The sequence below is a fragment of the Phascolarctos cinereus genome, unplaced genomic scaffold (genome assembly GCF_003287225.1).
Source record: "Phascolarctos cinereus isolate Bilbo 61053 unplaced genomic scaffold, phaCin_HiC Scaffold_1;HRSCAF=81, whole genome shotgun sequence".
Lineage (NCBI taxonomy): Eukaryota > Metazoa > Chordata > Mammalia > Diprotodontia > Phascolarctidae > Phascolarctos > Phascolarctos cinereus.
In genome coordinates, this window is record NW_027555514.1 from 244783212 (window position 1) to 244809489 (window position 26278).

The 26278-nt window shown below is 37.1% G+C and overlaps 2 protein-coding genes across 2 annotated transcripts in view; both read left to right on the forward strand.

Moving 5' to 3' along the window:
- Nucleotides 1-26278, forward strand: part of LOC110213178 (neuron navigator 3) — a 449693-nt gene that overhangs the window by 210589 nt on the left and 212826 nt on the right. The window contains 1 exon segment of the mRNA XM_020993448.2: nt 3613-3728. Coding sequence (XP_020849107.1) covers nt 3613-3728 — 116 coding nt within the window.
- LOC144456995 (neuron navigator 1-like) lies at nt 15320-24764 on the forward strand. The gene is made up of 2 exons (XM_078153558.1): nt 15320-16731; nt 24607-24764. The coding sequence occupies exons 1-2, from the start codon at nt 16203-16205 to the stop codon at nt 24762-24764; spliced, it is 687 nt and encodes a 228-aa protein (XP_078009684.1). The 5' UTR covers nt 15320-16202.

Genomic DNA, 26278 nt, shown 5'->3' on the forward strand with positions numbered 1-26278 from the left:
TTCACTAAACACTGAGGATACAAAGAAAGGCCAAACGAGTCAATCTCTGCTGTCACACAAAGCAAATTCTAAAAGGTGAAACAAATTTGAAAATAAGATGTACACAAAATACGTGCATGGTAATAGAGGGTAAAGCATTAGCAGCTGAGGGGACTGGGGAAGGCCTCCTGCAGAAAGTTATATTTGAGTTAAGTCTTGTAGGAAGCCAGGGGAATTAAAAGGCCATCTTTGGAGGTCTGATATTAGCTGGCTTTTGAAGCTTAGGAAATCTAAGTCTTTAAGGGTCTTAAGCATTCCTGGTATAGAAGTATTGAGTTTTTATTTTATTCTATTTTGGTAAGAGGAAGAGATTTTTTTTTCCCACTTCCCTAAAGCCTAGAGATTATCCAGGGAAGAAGAATAGTGCTGACCATGAAGTCACATGGGGGCTTTGGAGGGAGGGGGAAGAAGAATATAGTTATACTATTGAAAATTACACTCTCCACCCTTGAAGTTGTGACAAATTCTGAATAAGGGTATACCAGTCAATGTGGGCCTTGATATCACTGTAAGAGGGGAAGCAGGACATGGCTTTTAGAGGACTTATCTTGTAGTCAAGATGACTTGGTTTTCACTCCTGTTTCTGACTGGTCCCCAGGCACCTCACTAAGACTATAAGTTGCTCTGGCCTGAACACACAGAGGGAATTTGCTCACTGAGAGTTCTCTGTACTCATCTAGATTTAGATTAAAAAATAAAATATTCCCTTTCTACCTAAATGTGATGTTACTTATTTGGAGAAAATAGTGAGTTCTAAAATCATCATTCCATGGCTCAATGAGCCTCATTATGTCTTTCTTCTATGAATTATTTCCCGTTTATCCCATACACAGCTTGCTTTGTATATATCTGTTAGCAGGCAGCTAGGTGATGCAGTGAATAGAGTGCCTGGCCTGGAGTCAGGAAGAATCATCTTTATTCATTCAAATCCGGCCTCAGACACTTAGTAGCTGTGTGACCCTGGACAAGTCACTTAATCCTGTTTGCCTCAGTTTCCTCATCTGTAAAATGAGCTGGAGAAGGAAATGGCAAACTACTCCAGTATCTTTGCCAAGAAAACCTTAAATGGGGTCATGAAGAGGAGGACATGACTGAAAAATGACTGAGCAGCAGCAACAGGATGTTGACTCCCTTATTAGATCATAAACTCCTTGAGAATAAAGACTGCTTTTTGCCTCTTTTTCTATCCTAAGCATTTAGTACAGTACCTGGTTCATAGTAGGCACTTAACAAATGTTTATCAATTAATTTGCATTAAAGTCCTTCAGAAAAGGGGCCCTGGTTTCTGTATCTTTGTATTCCTTATAATACCTAGTCCAATGCCTCACATAAAACCATGAACTAGAAATGAATTTTTAATAAATAAGTTGATACACAGTTTGTATTCTCTCACTTCCTCCCTCCCTCCCTCCTTTCCTTCCTTGTTTCCTTCCTCCCTCCTTCCTTCTCTCCCATCTTTCCTTCCTTCTTCCTTCCCCTCTTTTTTCCTGCCATCTTTCTTCTTTCTTTCCTTCCTTCCTTCCCTCCCTCCCTTCCTCCTTTCTTCCCTCCTTCCTTCCTTTTTCCTCTTCCCCCTCTCTAAATTTCTTTTGTCTTTATATCACCATCATTTCTTAATATTTCCCCATCCCTACTCCCCTCCCCAAGAAGCCATTCTTTATAACAAAGAATAAAAATGAAAGGACAACAACAAAGTTGTTCAACAAAAAGTCAATTACATCTGATGATGTAATGTATGTTCCCATTTTCTAATTCTCTGTCTCTGTAAAGGAACAGGTGTGTTCAAAATTATGTCATTATAATTAGAAATCTAAGCCTTTATTTTATAACAATAACAAATTTATCCCCAGTCAATGATCCAGAATAATAACACGGAATCATGATTCAACACTACTACCTTTCTGTGAATTTTGCCATCTTTTGTTCTTTAATTCATTTTATAAAACAGGGCAGAGAAAGACCAAGACAATATTCACCACATACTACTTGGAGTCTATTAGAACTTATGCTCCTTGAGGACAAGGGCTGTTTTCCAATTTGCATGGCATGCCTAGCACTAGCACTATGCCTTTTATGGATTGGATTAGAATATACTGTTGGTCTACATTGTCACCTTTTTTGGATCTCTCTATGAGTTTATATGACTTTCTTCCAGTTTTTACAACTGTCAGATGAGACTCAAATATTCCAAGTTATGGATACAATAGAAATTTTTTTTAATATTTATGCTTTCATTTAACATGTTTTTAAACCTTCAAAAGTGACAACAAAAACAATAAACCGGTACACAAAGCAAAAAAAATGGAAAAAATTAAATAGATGGAAAAGTAGAGAAACAGAATCTTTGGGTGATATAATGAGAGGCATTTTGGTAAAATGCAAAGGCACTTACTTTGGAGTCAGAGGAGCTGAATATAATTCTGACTTTGCTACTTGCTCTCTCTATGACTTTGGACAGGTACTTAACCTCTGTGTATAAATCTCCTTGTCTGTAAAATGAGAGAGGTATGGAACTACTTGGCCTCTAAGGTCCCTCATCGCCCCAAATCAATAAGCCCATCATGTTGGGGTAAATTGTTTAAAGCAGTGGTCAGTTAGTAAGTTTCTGCAGAGAATTTATGCTTGAAGGTTTCCTGTACTCTCAAACACAGCAATATGTGATTCAGGATGAGTATATAAAAAAAGGATGCAGTACATTGCCTGGAGTGATTTTCTTCTGTGTCAGACATATGAGACTTGGAACTGTAAAGCACAGTGAGAAAAGAGGAGTTGTGAGGATGGCCATTTTTGAGTGTTTTTGCTTTTTATTATGCCTCTGGTATCAAGTACATGATAGCTGTCTTCTGTGGCTTCAGGAGAGGTGCAATGTTTATTTTAACTCACACGTTGGATTTATTTATAACACTATTTCAAAAATTTTGCATGATAAATACTGTTCTGGGGAGATATCTTCTGTGAGTGTTTTTGATCATAATCTGCTTCTTCCTTCTCCAAAAACCATGGCTGGAGGAATCCACCAGAAAAAAAATAGCTACAAACACAATGGTGAGACATGGAGGGCTGAATTTCATAAAAGAATTTGCTTTTTACAAGAAAAAAAATACTTTAGTGGAGAGTCTCAATGCTTCTATTTGTCTTGTTAGAAAGCATTTTTGCAAGATGCCTCTAAAAAGCCATACAATAGCATGTTTATTTTTCTCAAACAATAGTTGAAGAGAATTCCAACTCTGTGATTATTAATTTCTTCTGTCAGAGCTTTGAAAGTGATAAATGTCTAAGAAATACTGAATTTACTAGACCTTTGGAGCTAAACATACTAAGTTCTTGCACTCTAAGTGTTCATACAATGAAAACTCTCTTTGTCCTCGCAGATACTTGTCCTTGAATATGGAAAGTGTTCAAATTATTTTAAGAGGAACCTTTCTCTGGAAGGTCTTGGCTATAAAGGTCCACTTTACTCTTTGGTGGAGAATTTTCAAGTATTGACTCCTTGTGATAGGAAGCAAGTCCTCATCTGTCATTGATGCCTATGGTTGCTATTTAGACTGAACTGGTCCTCTTGCTTCTTTTCAGAACACACACAGATAATGAAGGTACCTCTATACCCCCTATGGAATCCTGCACCAGTCCTACTAAAATGGATTTATCATATAGTAAGACTGCCAAACAGTGCCTAGAGGAGATATCTGGTAAGTACAGTAGCTTATTGGGAGGCCAACTCTCAGAATTTGTGTGTGTGTGTGTGTGTGTGTGTGTGTGTTGTGTGTGTATGTGTTTTAATTTATCTTTATCTCAATCATGCAGTGCTCACTTAAAGAAGGCTCAATGGTATTTTGACCCATAATCCTCCTAAATTGTGGGTTTAGAGAGGAAAGAAAGATGGTCGCATGGACCACTTTTGAAGTAGATTTTTGAGATGCTCTGACTGGTTTGATTAAGAAATCAACTTTGTCCTCCTCAAGCAAATAAAGCTTTCAGGAGCTGGGGTGGCAAGAAATGACTCACTTCAGGCAAATTGAACACTGTCAGCAGAAACTGAAATATCCCTAATTGGGAAGTTGTCAGAGAATTAACGAATCTGGGACTGGGGAAGTCAGAAACTCAGGTTGGGGTATGAAAGTCACACATACATGGCCATGATGAAGCATATAGAGGATTAGAGGATTGTGTGGTTCACTCCCCACAATTTATAAATAAGGACACTGACCTGGAGAGGTCAAGTGACTAATCAAAGGTCACATAAGCAGGAAGTAAGACGAGAGATTGAAACTAAAACTCTCTGATTCCAATACTGGCAATCTTTCCACTGGACCATGAATGAATGAAAAGGGTACTGGATTTGGAGACTGAGGTAAATCCTGGCTCTGCCACTTATTCCCAACTTGACCTTGGGCAAGTCAGGTTTTTTTTTTCTTTTTTTAAAATTAATTTTACTTTTAATTTATGGAATAAAACAAGCATTTCCGTAACAAAGTATAATAAAGAAGATGACTGCACATGAAACTACAAATCTATATGGGCAACTTGCTATTCCTTTTAAATATATAATAAAGTTATTATGCAAATTTCTTTTTTTCCCCTTTTATTCTCCACTTCCCCCAAATTACCAATATTACAGTTAATCTTTCCATGCCTCAGTCTTGTTGCCTGTAAAATGGAGTAAGGTAGAGTAGAGGGCCTTGGAAGTCCCTTTGGAATCCAGTTCTATTGGGTCATGTATCAACTTTGTTTTAAAATGTCATCTTATCTGTATTTTGTTATATAAAAAAATTTATTGTGTTTACTGTATTTTGTATTGTACAAGTCATTTATTGTATTTTTATTTATTTTGTTAAATATTTCCCAATTACATTTTATTTTGATTTGACATCACTTGAGGGTGTTATGGACCTCAGGTGGCCTGTTGGTGATGTCTTTGACACCTTTGCTGCAGAGTATCTTCTTGATCCCACCCAATCTTTTTACCTCTTGGTGCATAGATGAGGAGGACATAGATCTATTTAAAGTATATATCCCAGGAATATAGAATGCTTCTTCATGGTAGATGTAGCTGTGTCATTTATGTTCTAGAATCACTGAATTCTATGTCAGGAAATGTGGTATGGTACTGATCAGCCAGCAAACTAGAAGGAAAGCTGCTTTTCCAGAAGAGAGTAGCTCTGATTCAGTGAAACTTAAAGTCTGTACACTGACTCAAACTTAGGAACACTCCTGAATTTTTTTCTGACTCAATTTCACCCCTGAGGCAAGATACAGTTATTTCACATAGGTCTTCCTCAATATTGGTAAACTGAAATTGTAAAGGTCTCTGGCCATCCTTTCGAGCAAAAGGGAAAGACTTATTCCACTGGGGGAATTCAGAGTTTATATCTGAATAATGTAAAACAAAAATTATAAAAATGAATCTGTAACATTTTGAATGCTTTTCTTTATAAACATATAATGGTTATGGTATCAAATTATTCTCATATTGCTTTAAAATATGAGTCTACAGAAGGAATGGGTTGACAATACCTGCTAGCACATTTTAAAATTATATTTGTATTTTTTGTTGAGAGGAACAGTTACAGGTGTGCCGGGACCAGCATATGTATACACATTCACACACACACAATGCAATACACATATAAACATGTATACTCATATGTATACATACTTACATACATGTACATGTATGCAGAATTGTGTGTAGATTATACACATGTGTTTATGTATGTGTATATGTACACGTGCACAGAAGGCTTTTAAGTTTAATCTGTGTTCTTAATATTTTTTCATTACTTTCTTAAATCTAGACAACCAGCAAACAAATCCTGATTTGTACCATTTACTGATTTCCGAGGTCTAAATGCTCACAGAATTTAACAGTCAGCTCTCACATGCCAGTATTAGCTGGTTATAACACACCCCTTGGAGTGATTTTAATTGTCAGTTTTATATGGAAAGACTTATAGTTGTGTGATGGAAAGAATTGGAGCCATGAAATTGGATATTGATTCTAATATATAGCTGCTGTGTGATCATAAGAAAATGTCTTGATGTCTCTGAGTGTCAGTTTCTTTTTTAAAAAGGGGACTTCTTTGCCTACTTCATATGGTGCTTTTGGGGGAAAGAGTTTTGTAAAATCTTAAATTACTATATAAATGCAAACTATTATATACAGTATGATAAGAACTTACATTTGAGATATTAAGTACTCAATTTTTTAAAAATTCTAATTCTTAATTTTGTTTATTAAACTCTAATTTTTTGTTCTGTTAGAGTTTGAAGATGAATATATTCTCTTCCTAGCTAAAAAGAGAGAAGAAAGTCTGAAAATGAAAGATTTGCATAAAACTTTTTTTAATAGTTGCCTGAAGCATAGTCACCTTTTTTTTTCTTTTTTCCCCAGCATATCTAAAACATTTAGGTAGAAAAATGGGAATATTCTCTTGCATTTTAGGCTGGAATAGATAAACTTGAGAAAGAAAAGAATGAATAAATACAGAAATGCTAAAACATTCTGAGATTTAGCAGACAAACTCATTCTTTCTCTTGTTATTTAAAATCAGCCTGTTTAAATTAAGGCAAAGGGATTATAATAGTCACTAAGAGTCATTCCTTAGTGGATACTATAAGACTCCTCTGATGCCAATGTATTGGAAAGAATGATGTTCTTTTTTTCTCACAGTCAAGCAAGTTACAAATCAAGCTCTGTGCTTGGAAAATGCATATATCTCTACATGCACACACATGCACAATATATGTATCTATGTTCATATGTATGCATGTACATGTACATATATATCATAATAGATAACAGTAAGGATAGCTGGAAAATGTCTGAGTCTGAGGTGGTATTGAGTATCATAAATAAAATTACAAAATAGTCATGACAGAGAAAGAATTATAATAAAGGAATAGGTTCAGGAGGAAATAATAATAGAAAAAGGCTTTGGAATAATACTTATGATCCCAGTTGCCAGTAAACAGAAAAAAGTAATGAGCGCAAAGGGCATCTGACATTTTAGCATGAGAAGATAAATATTATATCAGGTGGAATGGAAGGTTGGTGAAGTATGGCAGTAGATGATACACACACACACACACATATATAAAGAGAGTGCATAATGTATCTATTCATAAACACAAAATACAGAGAGAGGGAGGAGAGAGAAAGAGAGAGAGAAAGAGAGAGAGAGAGAGAGAGAGAGAGAGAGAGAGAGAGAGAGAGAGAGAGAGAGAGAGAGAGAGAGAGAGAGAGAGAGACTTAAAACAAACATCTAATAAAAGATGCAGGAGTATGCATGTCCAAACAATGTAAAATTGCATTGGAATCTACAAACCTGAGAAGTGAAATAGGTGAAGAATAAGTGAAAGAACCTAAAAGGAAAGAGAAACAAAAGGAAAATGCTCTGAAGTTATTCTAATAGGCTACATGGCCAGAGAGAGGATACAAACACTTATTTCCTAATGTAGATCATAAGAGCGGCACAGAGATAGTTGAGTGAGTAATTACAGAGGACTTCAGACATCTAAGTCTCTACAAGGGGGCTAATTCTAATAAAAGCAGAGCGACTGGCGAATTGTGGACTTGCCTTGATGGTAATTTCATCACTCAGAGAGATAGCAGAAGCAAAGAAGGGAACTGAATTTGATTGTTAACTACAAAGGACTAGTTGATAATCTAGAGGGGAAGAGAAGCTTGAGTAAAAGTGCCTATGTCTTTCTCAAGCTTTGAATGGCTAAGGAAGAGGATACTCAATGAGTGTAACCTGGTCTAATATGTAACCTAAATTTAAAAGAAGCAAATTTAATCACTCAAAGAAAGAGAATAGGTAAATTATTATGAACTGAGACTCTGAAAGAAAATATTCTGCATGAGGGCTAGAAAGATTTAAGAACATAAAATTTTAGCCTTTTTATTGATATATTTTATTTTTACTTCACCTTCATTTCTCTCTCTCTCTCTCTCTCTCATATATGTGTGTGTATGTGTATATAAGTATACATATGTATGTAAAGAGATATACATATATATGAGTGTGTGTGTGTGTGTGTGTGTGTGTGTGTGACTTTCCTCCCCTCCACAGCTATTCATCCATTATAGTAACCATTTTTAAGAGAAGGGGAAAAAGTTCAACAAAACCAACATACACAGTGTGTCAATACATGATATTTCACACCCCTAGTTCCCTAGTTTTCTAAAGAAGAGAGGTTTATTTTTTCAACTCTTCAGTGTGACCAAGGTTGGTCTTTACAATTAAATAGTACTTAAATTCAGATTTTTTGTTCTTTCTATGCTCTTGTATAAATTGATTTTAGATGTGTTGAATTTGAGGTTGATGGGGCTAGGAAAGGTGCACTGGGAGACATTCAAGTGGAAATGCACTTTAGGCCATTGGAGATTGAGCCTGGAGCTCAGAAGCAAGCCCGTGGCTGTACATACAGATTTGGAAATCATCAACATTGAGGTGATAGTGGAGCATTGTGGGAGTGAATGTTATGAATCAGTCAATAAGATCTTATTAAATGCCTGTCACGTGCCACTACTTAAGGATACAGAGACAAAACTAAAAAAAAAAAGTTCTTTACAGAATAACGAACAGATAATAAACGTAAAGGGAGCAGAAGTGTGGTCCAAGTACAGAAGTTTATGGAACATCTACCTTAAGAGTTTGGGGAGAGATCAAGAACTCAAAAATAGGCAGAAAAAAAGCAAATATTAGATATGTGGGAGAGATGCCAGGAGAATGTAGTAGTTAAATAATTTCAGTGATTCGCTGCATTTAAGAAGGGGAAAGCTTTTCTTTTCTTTCTTTAAGGAAGTCTTTGGATTTGGTGACTCTGAAAGAGATATTTCTGTAGAGCAAGGTTGGATAGAGGCCAGACTAACAAATTTAGGCTATAATGGATGATTAGGAAGTACAGATATTTGAAGCAGGCAAGTTTTTCAAGAAATGTGGCAATGAAGGACAAACACAAGATGGGATGGTAATTAAAGGGTCTAGAAGGGCCAAGATAAAGTGATTTTGTATTATTTTTAGCATTAGGAAGAACTGAACATGTTTGAAAACAGATGGCAAGGTACCATGGTGAGGGAAATACTCAAAATAAGAGATGGAGAGGGAAAAAAATGAATGAGTACTTGAAGTATTAGAACATATTCTTGGAAGAAACCAGTAGGAAAGGGGTCAAGGGAAAAGGTAAAGGAATTAGCCCTAGTGAGGAGTTAGTTTAACTCTTCTTTTGCAGGGAGGAAGGAGGAAATATTCAATGTAATTTAATTTAAAAACAACCACCTCCCTTTTTGTTTTTATTAGATCTATTCTTTTACCTTTATTATTTATCTCCCACTGCAGAACAGCACCTGCTGCTGGTGTCTTGGAGAGTTTCCTAGGGGTTCTGAAGGGTCGCATAACCAGTATGTGTCAGTCAAGATTAGAACTCAAGTCATCCTGCGACAAGCTGCCCCTCTGTCCACAACCCCATTCTGCCTCTGAAAATTCAGAGGATGTTTTTTAAGCACTTAGGTGCTGACAGAGTCTTTGTCCTCAAGAAGATTGCAGTTTGATAGAAGAAAGTGGGTCATGATTCTGAAAAATATTGGGGAGTAGAATTGGAAGACATCTTTTTGGTTGATGTCTGTGGCATAGGAGCCAAGTCCTCTCGTGTTAGCATAGGGTTAAGGGAGTGTACTTGTGGGTTTGAGGACAAAGGGAATGATTTTGACCTGCCATTGTGGAATAGGAAATTGATAAAAGGAGAAGGATTATGAGCTGACGTCAAGCTGAATGTGCACACCATGAATTTGTAGTGGATGAAATCAACTTTCGAAAGTATATAGAAAAAACATAAAATTCCAGTAAGTATTAAGTAGAATTCATTCTCTCTCTCTCTCTCTCTCTCTCTCTCTCTGTTTCTCTCTCCCTCCTCTCCCTCCCTCCTTCCTCCTCCTCTCTCTCTACAACTCCCTCTGTCTCTCTCTCCCCCTGTCTTTCTCTTTCTATCACCTATTCCCTCTTCTCTTTCTATTCCTCCCTTGCTCTCTGCTATTTATTATCTAGTAATACTATTAGCTAGTATTTAGATAGGTTTTCAAAGCAATTGTTTTCTGATCCTTACAACAACTCTGTGAAGTATTTGTTATTATTATTGCCGTTTTACAGATAAGGAAATTGAGACTGAGTCAGGCTAGATGAACTACCCAGAGTCACATGTCTGAGGTAGGATTTGGACCCTGAGTGCAATATTGTACACTGCTCTGCATGCACACACACACACACACACACACACACACACACACACACACACACACAAACATGCTACATGTGTGATATTTGTGTGTATATGTCTGTGTCTCCCTGCCACATATATACACGTGTGTGCGTATATGTATGTGTATGTGTATATGTGTGTATATGTTTGTGTGTATGTGTATACATATGTGTGTGTATGTGTGTGTGTATCTGTCTATCAGTCTATCTGTCATCTGTCTATCACCTGTTCATCTTTTATTTAAAGCAGAGGCTGTTCATTTAAACACTAAAAATATTGTAACACACCATTTAGTCACTCAATGCCCACCAGGATTCTCTCCTGATTCATTCTCATCTACTTTTCTTTATCTAATCATAGCTCATGTATACCTCATTTTTCCATTTTTCTTTTTCACTTTGAATTACAGAGAGCAAGAAGGGGCCTTATGGTCTATTTAGTCCAAAACCCAAATTTTACAGATGAAGAAACTAAGGACAGGAAAATCAAGCAATTTCCCCAAGGGCAAGATATTTGCTCAAGTAGTCAACGTTAGAGGCAGGACTTCATAAAGGCCTTTATCTATATTCATCTTATTTTTTAGTCTCAATTGCATTAGAGTATTCCAGTACATGAATGCACCATAATTTATTTAACTGTTGTACTTTTGGTTGTGGGCCGCTAGGAGGCACAGTAGATAGAGTGCCAGTCTTGGAGTCAGGAAGACTCATCTTCTGAGTTCAAATCTGGCCTCAGATACTGACCAGAGCTTTGTGACACTGAGCAAGTCACTTAAACCTGTTTGCCTCAGTTTTATCATCTGTAAAATGATCTAGAGAAGGAAATGACAAACTACTCCAGTATCTTTGCCAAGAAAACCCCAAATGGGGTCACTAAGAGTTGGACATGACTGAGAAATGATTGAATATAAACTATTTGTTGTATTGAGTTGTATATTGTTATTTCAATCGCATAAAATAGTACAATGGAAAAAATCTTTAAATAGAAAATCCTTTTAAAATATTCTTGATAATAAATTCAGGGCCTAATCTACCTTTTTCTACTTATAACAATGTTAAGTGACTTTATGGGGCATTTTTTATTGTCTCAGCTTATTTATTCCCCTAACCTTTAACTAAAAGAAAGTTAAGCCTATGACAGCCCATCTCCTTGTATCAAGACTTAAAAGATCCTTCCAAGTACAAAAAAAGGTGGACTTTTAAAAGTGTGTTCAGTCCATTTGAGGGTTGTTGGGTTTTTTTAAGATTTCTTTTCCCATAATGCATTGCCTTTTTGAATGTATATTATTAAACACTACTAATACCTTTAATATTTACTTTACAAGATTGTTTAACATTTATCTAGACTTTATATTCAGCTGCAGAATGTTGACATGGATTCAACATCCATGCTCCTGACATTTCATAAAGAAATATTATTTAAACGGTCAGGCTGGGCCAGGAAATCACTTTAAGAAAGATAACTTAGATTCAAATGAGAGATAAACATAAATTTGTGTTTTGAACTTATAGAACTTTGTGCTCACTTTAAGTGAGAAGTAAGTATGACTAATATGAGACATCTAAAAATGGCTCACTGGCCATGTTTTTCCCTTTAATGTTCAAAAAAAAGGTCTATAACTCAAAATATCCATCTCTACTCTTTCCGATTTACATTTCTCTAATTTAAAAATCACTTGATACTGATCTGTGTTGTATTCCTCCTGTAGTCTAAGCACACTGACCTTCAGATTATGATACAATGCCTAGGCTTTCTGTGATATTTTAGTGTGAGGTCAGTGTAACAGTGGTGGGTGTATTTAATATTAAAGTGTTGGATAGGTGCAACTCTCCCCCTTGGAAAGAATGGCCTTTTGTTCCCTCATGATCCATTTATTAGGCAAATGAGATAGCAGCAGGGTGGAAGGTATAGGAGGAATAGCCATGCCTACATTAAAATAGTTTAATTGTGCCTGTAGCTTGTACTGCCCCCCTTCCCTCCCCAGTTCTCCTCTTTCACTTTGAGTAAATGTGTGATGAATAATCAGCTTGTTGTGGACTCTCATTGATACCACCACCAGGCCAGGAGCTTTGTGATTTTGTGTGTATAGTCACTGCAACCATATCCAAGGTGGGTGAACATCCCTCTCATAAAGATTGGTGAAGCCCATTATCCTAGGACTAAATTTGAAAAAATAATTTTACATATGGCTAGCAAATCACTTTATCCACCAGAATTTTTAAAATGCCTGCCCTCTGTTAGCCTCTGGCCTTGATGCTTAGGAGGCACTTGTAAAGAATGAAATAATCTCTACTTTCAGAGGGCTGACATCCTAATGGAGGAAACAAGAACATATGTAAGTATATATAGGTTAAATATAAAATTATTCAATCAAAACAAACATATAAAGCCATTATTTTATAAATATGATATTTAAACAATTAATATAATTGCATGTAAGAAATGAAGAGAGAGGAAGTAGAGAAAGAGAGAGACAGAAAGAGAGAGAGAAAAAAGAAAGTGAGGCAGAGATTGGGGAAAGAGAGAGGCTGGAGGGGAAGAGATGGAAGGAGAGTCCAAACAAAATATTTCATTGATGCAGGAAACTACAAGTAACGAAGTCCCCTCTACCAAAACAGGTTAACAATGTCTCTACAGTTTTATTTTGAAGATTTTGTCATAGGCAGGTTTTAAATCCAACTACTCCTGCATCTGAGGCCTGGTCTTTTATCTACTATATGACATTGAAGATGGATATAGCTTTTGATTAAGGTTAATTGGTGATGTAGCAGCAGTAGGGGGAGGGAGGGAAGCAGACGGACTAAAAGCTGCCTTGATGTTCACAAAAGGTAAACTGAAAGAAGCCCCCAGAAAGTTTTACATATGTTTTATGGAGGATCAATTGGAGCAGATGAACAGAAATCTTTAGTCTGCTATCAGCCACTTACAAACTGTATGAACATTGGCAACTCACTGAACTGCTCTCTGCCTCAGTTTCCTCTATTGTAAAATACAGATAACATCTACCTCCCAGGGTTGTGAGGATCAAATGAAAAAAGATTTGTAAAGCACCTAGCACAGTGCCTGGCTCACAGTAGGGGCTTAATAAATACATGTGTCCTTGCTGGAATAAGTAACCACATGGATAAAATTGTGTGTCTACTGAAGTGTTAAACTATGTGATAAAATAAAAGGTTTTTTTTTTACTTGTAGTAGCCTGATGACCCTATGTCTTACTGTGCAATCATTTTTTAATTAAATTTGTTATGGAAATGCTTGTTTTAGCCCATAAATTAAAAATAAAAAGTAAAAATTTTAAAAAGAAATTTCTGAAAAAAAGAAAATGTTAATGCTAAAAATCTTCCAAGGTTTTATCACAGGATGCTTGGTATGGCTGCTCCTAGTGGTTTTGTGTCCTACTGTTCAGCCCCCTTGGTACAGGCAGATGAGCAGCAGCCAAACCTTTACTGAGATAGCAAAGCATTATGGCCAGGAACCCCAGTTCCTTTGTAGAGCTCTATCCCAGGCTGGTGTGTGACCACTAAGTGGTGGCCTTGGGTAGCTCTAGCTAAAGCCTATTACCCACCTCTCAAACAGAAATTTCATTTCCTGTGACCTTTCTTTTCCTCGAGTTCTTTTGTGCCCAGAATGTATTACTTCCTTCCCTCCATCTTTTAGAATCCCTAGTTTCTTTCAAAGATAAATTCAAATGCCATCTTCTACCTAAGTTCCCAGTTTCTGATGCCACCCCTCTGAAATTTCCCTGCATTAGGGGAAAATACATATTATGTATACATATAGCTATGTCAGTATCATTTGTTTCCCACCAATAGAATAGAAAATCGTTGAGGAGAAGGACTATATTCCTAGCACTTGGTGCAATACCTGGTATGTAATAGGTGCTTAATAAACATGTTAATTGGTTGATCTAGTTGTATTTCTGCCTTGAAAGAAAGTAGGATGCTTAATAAACTTTTTAGAAGGCTTGGAAATCACATTTAATAGAGTTTTGTAGAAACACAAAGCTTTACCTAATAGTTTTTTTTAGATTGTGTATGTATGTGTATACATATACATATATATATATATATATATGTATATGTGTGTATGCACACAAGCAAAAATATATACACATGTATGTGTATATATGTGTATATACACACATACATATATACATACACATATGTATATATTTATATATCCATTAGAGTGGGAGAAAAGAAGCAAACATTTTACTAATTAGGACTAAAAGTCAATTGTGACCTAAAAAATGGGGCCAGAAAACTGCTTAAATATTTCTTCATCTTCCTTTTTAATACTAAGAAGACATTCTATTAGACAGAGGATTCCCAGAAACTGCTCCTTAACACTTGTCTCCTTAATTAGCTGTCAGGGTGAACATATAACCCCATGTTTATACTGTCTCTGATGTTTGAGTTCAAAAGTTTGCCTCAGGTCTGGATTATTTGGACTGTTTCAGGGAACATGAGAAGAGTGAGTCTTTTTAAAATATCAGTATTTATATTTAGAGATGATTTTTTTTATTGCTATGTTTGTGGAAAGTATTTCTCTCCCCTCTCAATCCTCCCCTGGAGAAATGCTAAATTCTAAAAGTCATATTGTGATATTTCTATTTTAATAGCATCATTTATGATACACAGAACTTGTCTAGGGACCTGAAATTATATTGCTTTGGGATAAAGTCAGATTTTTTTTTAAAAAGTGTCCGCTTTTGCCCAGAAGGTAGAATGATGTTTTATACTTTATTTTTCTTCTTGAATGGTAGATTGGTATATTCCTAAATGGCTTCAGAACAAGTATTTGAATTTGCTCTTAAAAAAAAAAAAGTGGAGCGTTTCCCTTTAAAGCGGTATCTGTCAGCAGGTGGAGAGTGTCATGCTCCGTTTTTTAGTTTCTTACCTTCTCAGATTTTATTTGTGCTCCTACGGCACCAACCCCAACACTGAGAAGGCAGACCTGCTCGCTTCAGCTGCCGGCAGCTCCAGGGAATTACTCTGTCATTCTTCACTTAGGGGATGGATGTGTGTGGAGGGGTGTGAGCAGAGTGCTGGAGGTTGGGGGTGGCTGGCCATCTCCTTGTTCAGCAGGGTTAATATTAGCGCATCTCATCCAGACTCTGTCGTGCTTTGAAACCTGTGGCATTCCAAACTGGACAGCACCTTCCGCCTTCTCTCTTTTAATTTACCAGGCTGCTCGCTGCCATGGCAGCCAGTAGCAGCAATCCACTGCAGTAGCAAGGAAGAGTCATAGATCTGGGAATGCAGGTTGAATACTAAAATGCAGGCAGGCTTGTGCTGAGCGGTTGGTTGCTTCCGCGGTTAATTTCAGCTCTTATTGAGCTCTGACGTGGGGGCTGGACTTCACAGCACTGTGTCAGCTTATCTAGAGTAAAGCAGTGTGGACCCTGCTCTGTCTTCAGCTGATGAAAATTAAAAAAAAAAAAGCGCCAGGCATCACTTGGAGTCTACTACAGTGCAGTCTAGAAGGCAGAAGCTAGAGAGGGAAATGTGGGCCTGGCGTTCGAAGCAGACTGGTGATTGGATAAAGAAGGGAAAGAAGATTACTTCTATGTTGGGGCATGGTGTTTGATCAACGACTTTCTGCTTCCGAGAAATCCCAGCCATAATAGTTGTAAATACTGCAGACTGATTTTAAAGCAAGGAAGTGGGTGAGTTCAGAAAGCAGGATAAATGTGGGCAAAGGACTTTGTGGCTGGCTTAATCTGTGGCATCGAAATTGGAACCCAGAGCCTTGTTTGTTTGTTTGTTTGTTTTTATTACAAATCTAAGCTGTTTATGTAACATGTGTTGATCAGAAACATGAAGGGTCAGTTAGAATTTCAGTAACTGGAGATAATATAATGTGAAGCTTAATTAAAGAAGGTGAAGCAATCCATTGGAGGCAACATGCACCGGCCAGCCGAACTCTCCGTGTTCAAAGGCAAGGAGACTAGAAGAGGTGGAGCCTGTCTTCAGAAGCAAAAGTCGCTGACCAATCTTTCCTTCACCAGTGAAAGCGAGAAGAGACCCAATGTGCGCAAATCAAATTGGTTTGGCAACGCTGCGAGGAGCCAGAGAGAGTCACACTTTGAAGGGAGAAACCCGCTCTCTCGATTTCTCTCTAGGTCAGTTCAGTCGCTCTATCACACCAGCAGCTCAGGGGCCTGGAACCTCGAAACCCTTCTTCCTACTGGTGGCAAGGCAGGTGGTAAGAGACCGGAGGGTTGGTCTGCCCAGAAAGACTTTGATGGAGACAGTGATGAAGGTAGCAGGTACGAAGATGACCTTGGTTGTTCTAAGCCCAACAGTAGCAGCAAAAGCTGGACAGAAGATGAAGAAGAAAGTTGCTTACGTGAAGGGACTGCACATCTAGATGAGGATGTTATACTTACCATGCTGGGAGACCTAGAGCAAGTGCTTTATACTGACATATTGGGTAAGTTCCATTGGGTTTGATAATGAATTAAATAACTAGCAATTGTAAGTCAGTGGATATTTGCATTAGCCAGGTTTCTATAGTTGGTAGACTACTCAGAGGCAGATTTTATTTTTTAATTTGTAAGCCTATGCAGATTTGAATATTTTTGCATACTTCTTATGTGTCTCAGTTTTTGCTTTAGAAAGTGAGAAATGAGAATCAGCATCTAAATTTATTTTGAGAGTGCAAATAATGACAATCTGTCTTATTTGATATCAACCAGCTGTTTCAATTCAAATGCTACCTGTTAATTCCTAAATATTTATTTCAATATTCATATTTTCCCCTTAAAATTATGTGCAAAAACTATGCAATTTCTTGCCTATAGTAGGCGCTCTTGATGGATGGAGAGGGGTGGAACTTCATTGGTTTTTATTTACATTGACAGTAAATGTGGTCTATCTTTGCTACTTTTTCATTGGCTTTTTCTTCCTTGGAAGCAATTAAGTTATAAAGATGGTGTTTAAATGGGATTATAGGTACTGTGCCTCTTAAAGATAACCACTGGAATGAATAGGAATTTTTTCATTCCTTCTACTTGTACCATAAGCACCTAGCACAATGCTTGACACAGTGAGCCGTTAAATATTTCTTAATCGATTGATTAGAATGCAAGACAATAGATATCTGTTGTCCCCACCCATAGGTGTCCTATTTTTTTTTTTGCTTCAGTTCACCTCCCCAGATTGCCCTTCTCTCTTCTACTACCAACACTAACAGCACATTTGGAAAAGCAGATATCAATTTTGTCAGCTTCATTCTATGCCTTTCACAATTTGACTTCAAATGTTCCCTAGTGGGCACATTTAAGACATTTTGAACAATTATGTGGATGAGTGGTTGTGCTGTGTTCAGACTTTTTAAACTAGGTCACTCTAGTGTACTCCTGATTCAGTAGTAAATTCTGATATCAAGGTTATTGATTTAGGGCAGGGTTTCATAACCCAAGGAATGGATGAATAGATTTCAGGACATCGGTAAACTTGGGAGAAAAATTACATTATTTTCACCAAGCTCTGACTGAAAGCATTTCCAACAGTTATTTAAAAATATTCTGAGAAAGGGTCCATAGGTTTCATCAGGTTGCTAAAGGGGTCTATGGCACAAGAACCTCTTATATAGTGTCTGACTGATTAAAAATCATATGCAGGTGTGCCATGTCTATTTTGCTAGTGCCCAAACTCAGCGTTATAGAAAACAAAATCTATTTTGAAATAAATTAATGCTAAATTTAGAAGACTTTGCAGGGAAGCATATTTGCATGATAAATTTACTTCCTATGAATCCATATTTATAAAAACATAAATGTTTGAAGCACACTTTCATTAAAAGCTGCTTGTTAAAAGAAATTGAGCCCACCTGGCCAATAATTCTTGTTTTCACATGCAGACATGGAGTCTTGAATACATGTTTTTGTAGCTTCCATTCACTTATAGGAATCCTTAGTTAGGGGAACATCTGGAACCTTCTGAACTGGGATCAGGGAGAACTATGGGCACTGTTATCAAGGGGAAAAATGAACATTTTGCTCAGCTTTTTAAGTCTGTTTGCCTTAAAGGGTTCCACTTTCATAGATGTCTGAATAGCTGAGACTAGGTTTAAATTTAAATCAACCAGGACATTCAGTCAGCTGAAGTTTGGCTCATCAACATTTTACTCTATTTGTGTATGCTGCTTTTAATAAATTGTGTAGTATATAAAAGAGGGCTATTTAGCTAAAAAGCCAGAGAGCTATTCTTAATCCATACCCTTCATCCCTTGGGCTTTGAGATATGGGAGCAAACTACATTGATCTTTGCTTGCCAAGTGGCCAGGATTTTTATTTTTATAATTTTTATTTTGTTGTTGTTGCTCTAGATTTTACGTTTCCTTGTTCTTGGTCTTTGGCATTTGTGTAGGAGTTTTACAAGATGTCAAGTGGAATCCTGTCATCTGACAGTCCTTGTCAATTGCCCTATGGGAATGATAGCAACTGTGGGTGGGTGTGCCTATGACGCGTTATTCCTTGTGTTTCTTGCATAAAGATTCTAGAGAATTGCCATCAAGGAAGAACTTCTAAATGTGGTTGTGTACATGTTAAGACTTTTAAAACCTGTTTACTCAAGGCATGCACTTTTTGTCATTTTTTTTTCTTATAGAAGGTAGGTTGAATTTCTGAGACGGCTCTCAAATCCCACTGAGGGAATAGAAAAATTTATGCAGAGAACAATAAATATAATGGCAATGGTGATGGATGATGAATCATATCAAGAGCCTTCCCTAATAAGCTGCTTTCTTGTCAAGATTATTCAAAATTTATAAAACTTCTAAGAATCCCAGTATCTATACCATGTGTTCAACACAGCTATAGGTCTGACTCAAAATGGCCTCTTACTAGTTAGTCTTTTGAAGGCTTTCCTTCCACGCAAATACTTTATTTCAACATGAGTAATAAATACAAGCTAGTTGTCAAGTTTGGTCTGTATTTGAGCTGTAGAGCAGTAGGATTTTAGGGGGTGTATTTAAAAAGGTGTTAGCAATTTTTTTTCACAGCCTTCTGGAGTAGATAGATACGTTTTAGAAATCTTGTACAAATGACTATGAAGATCCACGTCATTGGGCAAAAGACTAGGATTATTTCCCAAAATGAAGTATGCTGTGGCATTCAAGATAATAGCACATTATGTGTTTATGTGTATAGGTAATGATATTCTGTGATCCAGGGTTCACATTTATAGTTTTCCCTTTCATTAGAAGATGACAGTGCTTGTAAAATTAATTAACATTTACATGATGAGGACTTAAAAGGATAATGGATAACCATGTTGATGGCATGGTCTACCAGTAAGGAGTATGGAACTGCTAAATTTAGGGGGGGGGAATAGTAATGGTTTCTACTAGCAGCAAAACAGGCAAAAAACTTACAAGCAAAACCAAAGTAGTTAGGTTGTTACATTACTAACACTCAAAAATAAACTTAGAATAAAAAATATTACTTTAATGAATACTATTATGAATACTATTATGTAACATGTCTATATGTACACATAATATAGCATATGTGCATACATGTGCATCTTCGTATATACACATACACACATATATATTATACATATACATATAACTAGGTGGCTCAGTGGATAGAGTGTTGGACCTGGCGTCAGGAAGGCCTGAATTCAAATTAAGCCTTGGATACTCACTAGCTGTGTGACCTTGGGCAAGTCACTTAATCTCTGTTTGTCATAATCTACTGGGGAAGGAAATGGCAAACCACTCCAACATCTTTGCCAAGAAAACCCCATACAGGTTCACAAACAGACACGATTGAGCAAGTGAACAACAATAATTATATAATGGAGAGGAACTGACATTATCACTGTAAACTGTGTTTGATATGTGCTTTTCCCAGTTACTTCTTATTTTGTGTTTCAAATTAGAATGTGGTCAATTATAAATTTATTTCTTCTGAATACATTCAAATTTTTCCATTGTAATTAATTTCCAAGTTTCTATTAGACATTGCATAGATATAAATTTAACATGCCTAATAGAGTTGGCAATTTGGGGGACTTTTTTTTATAAGCTTTCAATTGTCTTTTAAAAAGCCATCAATACATTTTTTTTTAAATTTTACTTAAATCCGAATGCTACTACTCCTGCAAGATTATGTGTGAATTGAACAGTCTGTAGTACTTTGCTTCATAAGTGTTGGGAGAAAATAAATGCTTACCATTCCCAAGACCCCATTCATATGATTGTTATGACTGGAACACTGATGTGTAGACATTATGATGAGGAAAATCAGTGGAGAAATAGGAAGGAATCAAAAGAATGAAAGGCTTATAGCCTTGAGTGGGAGAAGCTAACAAAGGATTCAGTAAGAGAAAATGAAGCGTTTAAGATGCCTATTTGGATTGCAAGAGAAAATTAAAAGGGAGGTAAAAGTGGGTGTTCAAACAGTACAAATACCATCACTGGAAATACAGATGACATTCTTAAGTTTGATGTGAAGGAAAACGCCGTCACTGAAGTGGTTCAAATAAACCCAGGCGTAGGGGAAATGAAATTGATGTTTAGTTAGTAAGCAAGCTTTTCAGGTGGCAGAAATGTCTGAATGCAGCTCAGGAATCTAGAGAGCAGAATGGACATGATTTACTCTGGGAACTGAGACTTTCAAGTTTAATTACATTTCAATGACTGTGTTAGGTATGGCCTCTTCATTTCTGAACTTGGAAAACAAATAGGGAGATAAAGGGTTTCTATCTCCCTTGATCAAGTTTTGAAAATCTTCTCTCTCCTCTTCATTTTCTCCTAAAATTCCCAACGATATTCCCTTACTGGTGTTAACATCTTTCTCCCCATCTGTTAAGATATCTCTTTCCTAAACCACAGAATGTGTGTGTTGTACAAAGCTTTCTCTTTCTGAAGGTAACCACACACACACACACACACACACACACACACACACACACACACCACTTCTAGCCTTTTCTCAGTTGGTATGTCAATGTCGTCTTTTTCAAAAGCTCCTCCTCCTTCTCTTCCTCACATTTTGGGAGAGAAGAGTTAAAGGAAAATGGGAGAGAGAGCAACCAATGTCCCTCAACTATTCTGAGATCTTTCTGTCTCAAGTCAGGTCAGTCATGTCAAGCTACCAAGAATATTTTAGGCACCTGTTGTGTGTCAAGTACTATGTGCTAAGTGCTAGGGACACAAATAAAGACAAAGTCCCTGCCTACAAGGAGCCCACATTCTAATGAGAGTGACAACATGCAACAACTATGTATAAACAAGATATATAAAGGATAATGTCTCTCTGTCTCTGCCTCTCTATGTCTGTCTGTCTCTCCCTCCCTCCCTCCCTTTTTCCTTTTAGAATGTGAGTCTTCTGTGATTAGGAATATAGATGAAACTGTGGTCCAGTGGACAGAACTCTATTTAAAGATAGGAGAATTAGATTCTTAGCTGTACTACCAACTACTACATCACCTTGTACAAATCATTTTTTGGGGGGTCTCATTTCCTCATCTGTAAAATGGGAAAGGGAGAAAGTTGTAATAAGTCCTACCAGGGAAAGAGCAGTATATTTGGAATGAAAAAGTCAAGTTTCAAACCTTGACTACTATTTACTACTTGCGTGACTTTGGGCAATGAGGTTGTCTTCTCTGAACCTCAATTTCCTAATCTATAAAATAAAGGGGTTACACTACGTTATTTCATAGGAATCAAAATCTGTGGTCCTATAATTTGTAAATTTCCTGCCAGGTTTAAATGATAGATTATAATTTCTTGACAGCAGGAGACATGCCTTAACTAGCTTTGTATTTCACTCCATTTCTACCCCATGGAATCTGATAGATATAGATACACACACACACATACACACACACACATGCACACACATATGCACACACATATACATATACACACATACACGTTATACAATACATATATGCATACATACATATAGACATGCGTGCATATGTGTATATATACATATATGTATATTTATCTATCATAGTATTACATTACCATCCAATCATTTTTACTGTATTTCTAAGTTACCCTTCATTTCTGGAAAATTTCTCAGTCTTTTGGTTAATTGAAACATTAAACACAAGCTTTTAGGTTTTATGTCTTTTTTTTGGCTCATTATAATAGCTCTCATCATTCTCCAAAGGGTTCTTTTGCAAAAATGCCCAGACAGATTCTTCTGGTCCAATATAATTGAGCCTTTCTAAATACTGAGAGTTAATTGCTATGCTATTGTGTAAAAGTCAGTACAGATAGTAATTTCAAATTCAGATTTCTTTGTATTGATTCTGATTGTAACCTAAGAACTGTAATCAGAGCTGTGGTCATTGCATTTTTTTTTTTTGCCACAACCTTGGGTTTCTCTTCTCATTTTGATACCAATATTAACAAACATCTTCTTGTTTTAATGTTAATATTTTAATGGTGCCATTGACAAACTAAAACCATCCTGAGGAGTAAAACCACGTCTTTTGTGTGCTTCAATCATTCTCTTTCTTTCTTGCCATTCTATCTCTGTTAATTGGTTCTTTCCCTGCTGCCAACAGATAAGCTAAGATCTCTCTCATACTTAAAAAAAACAAAAACCCTTGTATTAGCTCTGCCATACACTCAAGCTATTTTCCTGTATCATACCTCCTTTTACCTGCCAAACTCCCAGATGAAGTAATCTACACATATTGCCTCCTCTAGCGCATGTGCTACCTAGTTCTCAACTTGTAATCTGGATCTTAACCCCGTCATTTGACTGTTGCCCCCCCCCCAAAGTTATCAATAATCTCTTAATTTTAAGTCTACTGGCATTTGTCATTCTTCTTGACTTCTCTATACCATTGACTAGCTTCTCTTCCTGAATATTTTAACTTCCTGGATTTTCATGAAATTGTTCTACACTGTATATACTCCTAACTTGTTTTGATATCTGTTTCTTGATTATTATACATGTCTTGCTTGTTTTGTGTAAATATACTCCAGAACTACTTCTAGGTCCCCTTATCTATTCTCTCTGCATATTCTCAGTGCTCTCATCTCCTCCTGATCTATACCTATACCTATACCTATACCTCTCTCTCTTCATATATATGTGTGTGTGTGTGTGTGTATGTGTATGCATATGTATATATGGGTGTGTGCGTGTGTGTGTGTGTGTGTGTATATATATATATGTATATATATACACACACACACACACACACACGCACACACCCATATATATGTATATCTAATCTGCTTACTGCTGAGCTCCACTTGGTATATGAAACTCAAAATGTCCAAAGTAAAACTCGTGACCCTTTCCTAGCCCTCCCACCAAATACACTCCAAAATGCCTTACTCACATTTCCCACCTATTTGCCTTTGCATAGAATATTCCCTAGTATTTAAATCCTCTCCATCCTCTCCTCTGTCTCTTAGAATCTTTTTAGCTACTAAATGGGCAGCTACATGTCACAGTGGATAGACTACTGGGCATGGAGGCAGAAAGACTCATCTTCCTGAGTTCAAATCTGGTCTGATACTTATTAGTTGTATGACCCTTGGCAAGTCATTTAACCCTATTAAATCTCATCTGTTAAACCTCAGTTTCCTCATCTGTAAAATGAACTGGAGAAGAAAATGACAAACCACTCCAGTATCTTTGCCAAGAAAGCCCCAAATAGGATCGTAAAAAGTCAGACATTGCTGAAAAATGGCTAAACAACAACAACAAGGAATGTTTATCCCCCTCTCTTCTCTTTCCTTTCCTTTTTTTGTCTCAAAATAAGTTTCTACTGGGACTAACTAAAAAAGGAATAGACTTCCTTGAGAAAGTGTATGCCTTCTATTACTGGAAATGATCAAGAAAGGATTTAGTTAGGAGTATGATAGAAGGAGTTTTTAATATAATCATCATCATTAAGAAGCATTTATTAATTTCCCTTACTCCACCCTTCAGGAGGATAGGACTCCTTTCTACCTGACAAAGGAGAGACACTGGGAAGGGGAAGGGAATTTGCATGAGGTCACTGCCTCAGACAGGAAGGAATTCTGCTCACTCACTAAACCTCTTTCCATCAGAAAACTGCTGGCTTATTTCATACCTTGCTTGGTGGAAGGAATTCCCCTATTCTTCCTTGCCTTTACAAATGTATAGTAACATGTATCTACAAAACCTCTTTGGTTTAATTCAAGACCCTTGCTGGTAGCCCCAGTGATTAGAATAATATATGTTTCTTTCTCTCTCTGTATATATCCAGTCAATCATAGCCTCCATTATATCTGTATTCAGTCCCCCAGAAACACATAATGAATGCTATCTTAGAGAAACCTTTGTTCTTTATTGAGGTAGGGATTGGGGGAAACCTGGGGCAGATATAGAAAGTGAACGAATTCTTACAGAAGTGAAGAACAGGAACAAGACTCAAGATGAAGGTCAGAGTTCTATAGGGGATGAGGAAGTAAAAAGGTCGCCAGTTTTGTTCCTAGCAGCAAGGTTAGCTTGACCCATCATCTGTATTCTCTGTGTATCATCTACATAGTGAAGTTTCTCTCTCTCTCTCTCTCTCTCTCTCTCTCTCTCTCTCTCTCTCTCTCTCTCTCTCTCTCTCTCTCTCTCTCTCTCCCCATATATATGTATATATGTACATATGTATGTATATATGTGTATATATATATGCATGTGTGTGTATACATACACACACACACACATACACACAGACATACATAACTTTTTTTTCAGGATTTCACTGCCAGGCTTTCTAGTAGCTGCTGTATAGATGCTCTAGCGGCATCAGTAGTGGTTCAGGGTACGATGCCAGGGTGGCCTATTTCCCTTCCTTTTCCCTTTTTGAGATCTCAGCTTTATCTTTATTGTAGGGTGACAATGAGAGGAGAAGCCTGGCTTTTCAGGCACAATCACAGTACCTATAGTCCTTGAATGAGAATACATTGAGGATTTCTATTCTTTCCTTCAGGCAGTCATCTCAACTACACTCTGATTCCCTAGATTGATACATGACATTATGTCTACGTAATACATGACTACACATAACACATTATTATACATGACTGTCTATTTGTCTGTCTATTACATATAAATCTTGCACCATGCCTTGTGGAAAGATAACTTAAAAAAAACACACCTATGCAGGCTTCCTCCTTAAGTTTAGGTTTAAAAAAACCCCTCTCTTCTCTGTTGTCTTATTTTCTTTTTCCAGTAGATAGTAGTTTATTTTTCCAATTACAAGTAAAGACAATTTTTAAAATTCATTTTTATACAAAATTTTGAGTTCCAAATGTTTTTTTCCACTCCCTCCCTGCCCCCTTCCTAAGATGGTAAGCAATTTGATAGACTATATATCTTGTTGCCTTATTTTCTTCAATCACCATTTAACCACAATTTTTCCATATCAAAACTATAGTAATTCTCTTTCTTCCATAGATAATAGCATGTATTTGTGCACTGCTTTCAGATTTGCGAAGCACTTTGTGTGTGCTATCTAATTTGATCCTCACAGCCTCCCTGGCAGGAAGGTTCTGTTATTATCCCCATCTTACAGATGAGGAAACTGAAGCAGAGATTGCTCAGCTTCACACAGCTAGTATGTGTCTGAGGCAGGGTTTGAACCCTGTCTTCCTGACTCCAGATCCAGTGGTCATGTTGTTTTGTAACTTGAGCACATGGTTCTCTTACATAGCTGCTGATTCCATCACAAAGATGCATAACTTTGAATTGAATGATTAGAGACACACATACAATGCACAGAGGTTCTTAACTTTAACCTATGAAGTTTTCCTTCCCTCCCTCCCTTCCTTCCTCCCTCCCTCCCTCCCTCCCTTCCTCCCTCCCTCCCTTCCTTCCTTCCTTCCTTCCTTCCTTCCTTCCTTCCTTCCTTCCTTCCTTCCTTCCTTCCTTCCTTCCTTCCTTCCTTCCTTCCTTCCTCCCTTCCTTCCTTCCTCCCTTCCTCCCTCCCTCCCTCCCTCCCTCCCTCCCTCCCTCCCTCCCTCCCTCCCTCCC

Coding starts and splice junctions, on each gene's coding strand:
- LOC144456995 (XM_078153558.1), top strand. CDS start 16,203: ATGCACCGGCCAGCCGAACTCTCCGTGTTCAAAGGCAAGGAGACTAGA. Junction 16,732..24,606: donor GCTTTATACTGACATATTGG/GTAAGTTCCATT, acceptor TTCTTTATTGAG/GTAGGGATTGGGGGAAACCT.